The sequence below is a fragment of the Physella acuta genome, unplaced genomic scaffold (assembly GCF_028476545.2).
Source record: "Physella acuta isolate Inbredline_101_S28 unplaced genomic scaffold, ASM2847654v3 ptg001809l, whole genome shotgun sequence".
NCBI lineage: Eukaryota > Metazoa > Mollusca > Gastropoda > Physidae > Physella > Physella acuta.
In genome coordinates, this window is record NW_026733319.1 from 74,807 (window position 1) to 83,985 (window position 9,179).

At 39.1% G+C, this 9,179-nt stretch overlaps 1 protein-coding gene across 4 annotated transcripts; it reads left to right on the plus strand.

Moving 5' to 3' along the window:
- The first annotated feature begins 1,128 nt into the window (after positions 1-1,128).
- Positions 1,129-5,568, plus strand: LOC131930603 (uncharacterized). Of its 4 annotated transcripts, none has more exons than XM_059287168.1 (4): positions 1,129-1,354; positions 2,993-3,267; positions 4,314-4,513; positions 5,111-5,568. In XM_059287168.1, exons 2-4 carry the CDS (start codon positions 3,068-3,070, stop codon positions 5,329-5,331), a joined length of 621 nt encoding a protein of 206 aa, XP_059143151.1. In that variant the 5' UTR covers positions 1,129-1,354; positions 2,993-3,067; the 3' UTR covers positions 5,332-5,568. The 4 variants fall into 4 exon arrangements, with proteins under 4 accessions (XP_059143151.1, XP_059143153.1, XP_059143154.1 ...); XM_059287170.1 differs by having other exon boundaries at positions 1,129-1,282; XM_059287171.1 differs by lacking the exon at positions 1,129-1,354 and adding an exon at positions 1,492-1,575.
- The last annotated feature ends 3,611 nt before the right edge of the window (positions 5,569-9,179 follow it).

The following is a 9,179-nucleotide window of genomic DNA, read 5'->3' on the forward strand; positions in this document are numbered from 1 at the left end:
TTTCTTCCAGACTTTTTTCTCCGGGGGGGCACTTGAAATTTTCGGGGGGGCGGTAGACTTTCTTCGGGGGGGCGGACACTGTTAAAAGTATATATTTTCTATATAAATTATATAAATTTCATTTCGTTCGGGGGGGCGGTAAAAATTTTTCGGGGGGGGCTTCGCCCCCCCGAAGAGATGCCTGGAAGAAACTCTGGACATATGTCCCCCCCCCCCGTCGCTAAGCTACTGTGGTGGGGCAAGACTTGTGAGGATGTGTGACGAAGGGGAGAGCAAATTCAGGAAACTGAAGGCAATCAGATATTTGGCCTATATTTAATAAAAAACTGTAACAAAAATAAAAAAAGGTGCTGGCGTATCTTTGAACCCGCCATGGGTATTTTAAAATAAAACAGCTGTTTCAGAAAACTTATATTGTAAATAAAACGGGCGGGTGCAGATTTTCTACCAGGCATCTCTTCGGGGAGGGGGGGGGGGCGAAGCTCCTTCGAAAAACTTCTACCCCGCCCCCCCCCCCCCCCCGAACGAAATGAAATTTTTATAATTTATATAAAAAATATATATTTTAATATTTTAACAGTGTCCGCCCCCCCTCCCGAAGAAAGTCTACCCCCCCCCCCCCGAAAAGTTCAAGTGGTCCCCCCACCCGGAGAAAAAAGTCTAGAAGAAACACTGGGCGGGTGTATGGGTTGGCTGAAATGTGACGTCATTTTCGGGGTGGGGGGGGGACCTCTCGACAAATACATCTATTAATTTCTGACATTCTTTCTGTCACTAAACTATAACCGCTCTTGGTGTGGGATTTAAAAAGTACCGACGTTATTGTAGGCTACGTTACCAGTGTTACTTTCAGATTTTTTTTCCAGGGGAGGGGGAGGCACTTATTAAAATTTATTTGGGGGGGGGGGGGGGGGACGACGGGTGACTGACTAAAATCCCCCCCCCCCTCCCCTTACAGAAAATGCCTGAATGCGTAACAACCTGATTTGACCCTCACGACTGACGTAGTAGGACCACACGACACGAGGTTCATCGCTCAAACACAAGCTGAACTCTCCACACAACATTGACTTCGTTACTATAATTAGCCGTGTACTGACGAGATACACGTAACACTGCTTTCGATCGCTAGGCTAAAACGACCATTCACAATGATCCATTCACTGTGAATTACTTTCATTCCCTAGAAAACATTGAGGGAATTCCCGATAGATCTCGAGTGTCATAAGTTATGGCGTTGGCCTAGATTAGTTCGTTATAAACATTCGTGTAGTCTTCCTTAGTAAGTCACTATTATTAGTTTTATGTTTGTGTAAGGAATACATTCTTCGTTGGTTTTTAAATTTAATTGCAGGTAAGTTTATAAGTCCGTTGTTTGTTACGCTTTTATTATCGATCTAGAACAGTGTTTGCACTGCATGTAGAAGCAGCAGTTTAAAATACTGTAGGCAACTGTATATCGAGGTATTGATTTTTATCTCAGCGGGTGACATCTCTAACTTTAACACACTAAACAAGGTGGCAGATGTTAGAAACAAACCGACCATGTACAGTTACAACCTTGTGTGTCAATGAGTGTGTAGTGTTTATCAAAGTAGCGAAATAGTCAATTGTTTAGGTTTGTTTCGTTGATAGTTTTTTAAAGGGGGACTACTCTTGTTAATGTTTTTAAGTGACAGACCTACCATAACAGATCTTGTTTATGAAGCCAAAATGTTTATGACTTTTGGATATGGTTTAGCGCACTAGATCTAAATAGGCCCTAGAAATTTGTTAGTGGCCTAAAATAAAGTAGGCTGTTGAAATGTAGGCCTACTATCTATCAATTAGTCCGAAACTTTTAAATTGGGCTAGGACTCACTACAATTGGTCTAGCTGCTTATTTTATCTAAATAAATAGATATTTGTCCACCAAAAAGCCAGACCTTCTTACACAAAGCTTGCTATCCCCAACCCCCGAATCTTAAAATAATTACAATTCTAATTAACATGAACAGTTAAGTTTTTGTATTGCTTATCTTTATGAAATAACATACAATATAAATGCTACGTCACATTAACTCACCCCTCCTTCCCCTCCCTATCTCATTGTGACTGAAAAAAGAACGTAGTCGTAGTATAGAAATATGACGTCATTTATATTTGTCTTTAAAAGGATACTGATGACATATTTTCAGCTTATGTGTGTATGTGGTGGGGAGGGGGGGGGGGAGTAAAGATGGGCGACCTGCCTGTTGTAGATAATGGACGGTAGTATAGACAAAAGTGTGTGGCAGAGAAATTCAACAAGATTTTTCTCCCAGGATTAAACACTTAGGGAACGATAATTCAATTTGACCCATAGTATCCCAAGCAGAACGGACCCTCGCGCCAAATAGTCAACAAAACACATTACATAGTATCTACCTACCCCCTGTTAATTAGCATCTAACTTCATTATGGGACGGCCGTGGAGCGCTAGACTCCTAACACGAAAGTCTCGAGTTCGAATCCCATTTCATGTTAGTGGTACTCTCATGGATACCAAACTCATGTTAGGGAATATAATGACTGCTGGACAAAGTGCTGACCACATAGTGGCGTAGCCAGGATCGTCTCAAGGGGGGGGGTCCAATTTTTACCCAGGGACAAGCTTTCGATTTGCACCCCCCCCCTCAAACTTTCGATTTGCACCCCCTCAAACTTTCGATTTGCACCCCCCCCCTCAAACTTTCGATTTGCACCCCCCTCATACTCTATATATTTACCGAGGGGTCTATGGGGGGGGGGTTATGACCCCCCCCCCCCCCCAACACCTCCACCCCCTGCCTACGCCACTGTGACCACACCTTCCGAGGTCAAATAGCTATTGAACTCCACTTCATCTGCCCAATGGATCGCTATGTATAAAAAGGAATCTTTACTGTTTTATCTTTTATCCCCCCCCCATTGTGTTGTATCTCTGACTGACAATAATTTTAGTAAATTAACATGTTTTTTTTTTACATACTAGGTGTTGAGGCAAGTTAACCTGGATAAAAAGATTTTGGGACATATTTTTTAGTCAGATCAGGGCCAAGATTTCAAGATGCGAGAGGAATACCTGATTAAGGTGGTGATCATCGGGAACCAGGGGGTAGGGAAGTCGTGTCTGATGTTAAACTACGTGGACGGGACCTTTATCACACCCCACATCAACACTATCGGCGTGGACTTTAAATTTAAGGACCTGGAGAGGGACGACTGCTTGGCCAAGTTACAGATATGGGACACAGCTGGGCAGGACAGGCAAGTGCTTGTGTTCCAGAGTTTCTTCCAGGCATCTCTTGGGGTGGGGTGGGGGTGGGGGATGAGGGGGGGGGGATTGCTCACCGAAGAAAGTCTACCGCCCCACCCCCTGAACGAAATTGAATTTATATAGAAAATAAGAAAATAGACACTTTTACCCGTGTCCGCCTTCCCGGAAAATTTAGTCCCTCCCCCCCCCCTTAAAAATATCAATTGCCCCCCCCCCCCCTGGTGTCTTTAAATGCCGTCAGCACCGCAAAGGCGTTATGTCTTTTGACAAGGTTCTGCAGAAACGTGACGCAAGCAGCTTGTTACAAATTATCAAAACGATCAAAAGACATACATTCGTGCAACTATTGTTATTTTTAAAAAGAAAAGGGTGAGGGGCGGGGGGAGGGCGGGAAGAGTTTTTTTTGGGGGGGGGGGTATTTATTACAATTATAATCCATACAAAACCATATAATACAGACATAATCAAATAAGTCATACAGGAGTTAAAATATTGAGATAACAAAGTTTGTCAGACGCAAACATGTATAATACATAATGACGGAAAGATAATATTTAACACATATCAGTTTTTATTACAAGGGAATTAACCCTTTTTAATAATAAAATGTAAATTACCGTTGATTATCTACCTTGATTAGGTCACGGTTGCAAAGGAAAAATATACTTGAATCCGTTACCCTTATAGAGCAATATTTTAAAAATATTTTGTAATTATATGCATTGGTCATAGTTTTTATTAATATCTCTACACGTCTATGACTAAGTATCGATTGCATTGACGTAGACGCGTGAAGAGTTTTTATAGGATGAATTTTTAAAAACTATATATTTTTACTACCGCGTGTCAGGATACGTCTATAAATTTATATATTTTAGACGTTATGCGTCTTAACATCACCGATCTCCAGTTAGTTTCACTTTGGTTGTTGACGATTCAATGTTGTCTTATTTTTCTGTCCCGGTTCTGGACACCCTAGGCTGTGAACTATAGTTCCCGCCCCCCTCTCTTTTATTTTGTCCCCTCCACTGTCCAGGTTTCGGGCCATCGTGTCCAGCTTTTACCGCGGGGCCGAAGGGCTGATGGTCGTGTTTGACGTCACGGACGAGCTGAGCTTCCAGAAGGTTCCTGAGTGGTTCAAAGAGGCCAGCCGCCACGGTAGCACTGACTGCATTAAAGTGTTGGTCGGGAACAAAACGGACCTGGTTGAGGAAAGGAAAGTGGATGCCAAAGCTGGTGAGTAGTCTCCCCATAGAGCTCATACCTGATAAGGGAAGTAACAAACATTTAATAAACAAGCAATGGTATACGTTGATAGGCAGTATAGTAATGCTATAGGACCACAGCCCTAGTGTGGTCTATTGTAACACGTTTTTCTCTCACTATTGTTCTACCAATGTTATACACATATACTTGACACCTTTTATCACCAATGTTATACACATATACTTGACACCTTTCCTCACCAATGTTATACACATATACTTGACACCTTTCCCCACCAATGTTATACACATATACTTGACACCTTTTATCACCAATGTTATACACATATACTTGACACCTTTCATCACCAATGTTATACACATATCCTTGACACCCTTTATCACCAATGTTATACACATATACTTGACACATTTCATCACCAATGTTATTCACATATACTTGACACCTTTCCCCACCAATGTTATACACATATACTTGACACCTTTTATCACCAATGTTATACACATATACTTGACAAATTTCTTCACCATTGTCTTACACACCTACTTTACACATTTCCCCACCAATGTTATACACACTTACATATTTCCCCATCCCTAATTTCAGCGGCATCCTTGGCCTCCAAATTTGGCGCCAAGTACATTGAAACCAGCGCGAAGACCGCGTCTAACGTACACCAGGCGTTTGACCTACTAGCCGACAACATCATCCGGAAAAAGAAAACGTTCGGGTACACCATGGACCCCGCCATGACGGAATCTTTCCACCTCAAGTCTGAGGATGCAGAGAACGCCGGGTGGTGCTACGGCTACTGCAATTACTTCTAAGGTTATTGCAATTACTTCTAAGGTTACTGCAATTACTTCTAAGGTTATTGCAATTACTTCTAAGGTTACTGCAATTACTTCTAAGGTTACTGCAATTACTTCTAAGGTTATTGCAATTACTTCTAAGGTTATTGCAATTACTTCTAAGGTTATTGCAATTACTTCTAAGGTTATTGCAATTACTTCTAAGGTTATTGCAATTACTTCTAAAATCACATGCAAATCGAATTGTTTTTTTTTTCTGAACACTGCCAAGACAGTTAACCTAACTTTAACCTCAATTTTAGCCATGAAAATAAACCCTATCCCCGAAGATAAACCTAATCCTTTCCACGATGATAAACATAATCCTATCACTGTAAAAAAAAACCTGACCCTACATCTGAAGATAAACCTAATCCTATCCCCGATGATAAACCTAATCCTATCCCCGATGATAAACCTAATCCTATCCCCGATGATAAACCTAATCCTATCCCCGATGATAAACCTAATCCTATCCCCGATGATAAACCTAATCCTATCCCCGATGATAAACCTAATCCTATCCCCGATGATAAACCTAATCCTATCCCCGATGATAAACCTAATCCTATCCCCGATGATAAACCTAATCCTATCCCCGATGATAAACCTAATCCTATCCCCAATGATAAACCTAATCCTATCCCCGATGATAAACCTAATCCTATCCCCGATGATAAACCTAATCCTATCACTGTAAATAAACCTAACCCTATACCTGAAGATAAAACGAATTAACGGGTTCCCAAAAAATAACTGGGACCTGTGACCTAATCCTATAACTGGGACCTGTGACCTAATACTATAACTGAAGATAAACCTAATCTTATCCCCGAAGACAGACCATAAAACGAACCGTTAATCCTTCAACATAACCTAAACCCAAAATCTAATTCAACCGTAAACTAAACTACAATATACACAGACAAACTCCATCTATATCTACTATTGTATTACTAAACAGCAAATAGGAATTTTGTTTAGCAGAAGCAAATATGTTGAACGGTTTTATTTTTTAAATTGATCTTATAATAACAGAAGTTACATCGTGGTATGTTCAAATCACTTGTTAGCCACATCTAATTATAGTATCACTAATGTGTGTGCTTACAATATTATGATCTGGTGCCTACAGTACCCATTTTATTCCCACGTTTTCTTTAACTTGCTTTCTCTGTTTGTTTGTCTTTCCAATCAAATCTTGCGATCGAAATTTCTGGCACTTCCCAGTTAGCTAGCGCGCTGAAATTTTCAGGGAAGCTTTCTTTTGGATGACCATTGAATATTCAATTGTTATTATTACTAAATTGATCAATGGAAACATTTTATTGAGCATTTTAGACCGCTATATAATCTATATATATAATTCTCCTCTGCTAGCCATTAGAAAAAAAACCAGCGACGCGTACCTCGCGCGCAGTGAAGCGAACGATCACATGTCGCCACAGGCTTAGGGGCAGAGAATTTAGCTTGAACCGAGTTTAAACTTACAGGAGGTAGGCCAGTTTGGGGGAGACGATATGGTCGAGTGGGTGGGCACACGATTGCTATCCCACTCGACACGGGTTCAAATCTATGTGTTCTAGTCAGTAACGTATTCAAACAACGTGTTTTTTACGAGTTGTCTTTTTACGAGTTGTCTTTTTACGAGTTGTCTTTTTACGAGTTGTCTTCGTTTACCCAAAAAAAGTGAAAAGATAAAATCGATAGCAAGATTTTAATGCAAACAAACAGACAAAGACTAAAAAGTAGAAAATAATAATCATTAAAAAAGTTTTAAAAAACCCACGTTTTCTGATTGAACTAAAAAGTAGAAAATAAATGCTATAGGCCCTACATCACAATAATGCAAGCGATCACTCTACTATAAGCGAGCAAAAACGTGGGGCGCCGTGATTTTCTTACAGTTTCTAATACTGTTGACTCTCTACAAGCTCCCTAATAAAAGTCAATAGTATTATCTAATCAATAGTAATATAACTTTTACTTCGGCGCCCCACGTTTTTGATCGCTTATAGTAGAGTGATCGCTTGCATTATTGTGATGTAGGGCCTATAGCATTTATTTTCTACTTTTTAGTTCAATCAGAAAACGTGGGTTTTTTAAAACTTTTTTAATGATTATTATTATTATTAACATACTGCTTTAAGTTTATGTGTTTAAGAGTGGACCAATACTTTTCTTTTAACATTCCCTTCATCACAGTTTCATGTTGTATTTATTTCATTGTAGCGTATGAAAAAAATACGTTTTTTTTTAAATTTCAAATTTTATTTTATGAACAAGTGTTGTTCAAGGTTTAATTCATAGTTTAGTTCAGACATTTTTGTCAGGAACCATAACCGCCGAGACCCTCGATACAAGTGAATATAAAGAACTCTCTGGTGGAAGGTACTTGGGGTATAATTAATGTGTGACAGAGATACGATTTAAAAAAAAATGGTACGATTTAGCTGATGTAAAGCAGATTTTTTTTCACGGTCTGTGTGGTTAGTGCTGGAGGATATAGGCCTATCAAAAAATGTTGTTATGTTTGTTGTTAATTATCCTCATATAAGGCGGCGAAATGTCTTATATCAATACACCACCATCCAAGACGGGGTTCAGACACCAGCATCCGGGGTTCAGACACCAGCATCCAAGATGGGGTTCAGAAACCACCATCAGAGATGGGGTTCAGACACCAAAGATGGGATTCAGAATATCAACATAGGTTGGCTGTACTACAAAAATGGGAATGTAAAAGTTTTTTTGTAATTACACAAGAATTATGTTTTGATATCTGTTTATTGGCCAGTTTTTCACCATTCTTGTTTAACATATATAACAGTGGAAGTCATTGGCGTTGGACTATGTACATATAGATCTAAATAAATACTGGAGATTAGATAACCTTTACGTTGTTTACATTTGTAAGTACTTTTGTTTAATTTGTTAATACTTTAATTTGTGATACAGTGTTGTGCACAAATGAAAGTTACTTTTTTTAAAAACTTTACTTCACAAATAAAAAGTGCACAAAAAATATCAATGCTCGTTTTGTCTTTTGTGTTAACGGAGAATTCTAGACTTGTGATTTTATTTTGTGAAGACTGTCTGATGGTGACTTATCCTAGCTTTTAAATTATTCATTTTATTTCGGTTATTAAACCGTCATTCTATTCAGTCGAGGGGTGTTCTTCTAGCAGAATTGTAGTAGTAGTTTATAGATAGGCTTTGGAAATACCTGAGTCCACCCAGCTCTGTTGGGTACCTACCTAACTCACGTTGGGGAAAGTAAAGGCGGCTGGGCATAGTGCTGACCACACTATACCCCTAATATGCCGTGGTTACAGAAACAGGTGAACTCTACTTCACTTGTCCGGTAGGCCGTGAGGTTAGAAAAGGGAACCTTGGAAATTCATCACACTACCTGTACTAATAGTAATGTGCAAAATGCAATGTAGTTAATGTAGTAACACAATATTGGTAAATAAAAAATTGCTATTATAAAATAAGATGCGATTTGCACAATTTATTTAATTAAAAAATCATAGGACTATAGTACAAGATTGTTTTGTGCTATGTGGAGGGCGGGAGTTCATATTATAAGTATTGTAACACATTTGGTCTTTTTTTCAACTTTTGAACGATTTCCGGTAAGCGTAAGTGGTACCAATTCTACTTCCTGTTTCTTTTAAAAGCCTATTACTTGTGCACTGTTTCAGTTAGGTAAAAAAAATAAATCATATTTATATTTTAGCGAGAAAATTAATAAAATCATATTTCATTTTAATTCTAATTACAGGGATGTAATGGCTCTAAAATGATGAGATTCCGATTAG

What these genes read in the sequence shown, in the direction of transcription:
- LOC131930603 (XM_059287168.1), top strand. Translation starts at nt 3,068, where the DNA reads ATGCGAGAGGAATACCTGATTAAGGTGGTGATCATCGGGAACCAGGGG. An exon ending in GACACAGCTGGGCAGGACAG is followed by an intron (nt 3,268 to 4,313) that starts GCAAGTGCTTGT and finishes TCCACTGTCCAG; the next exon opens with GTTTCGGGCCATCGTGTCCA. An exon ending in GAAAGTGGATGCCAAAGCTG is followed by an intron (nt 4,514 to 5,110) that starts GTGAGTAGTCTC and finishes CCCTAATTTCAG; the next exon opens with CGGCATCCTTGGCCTCCAAA.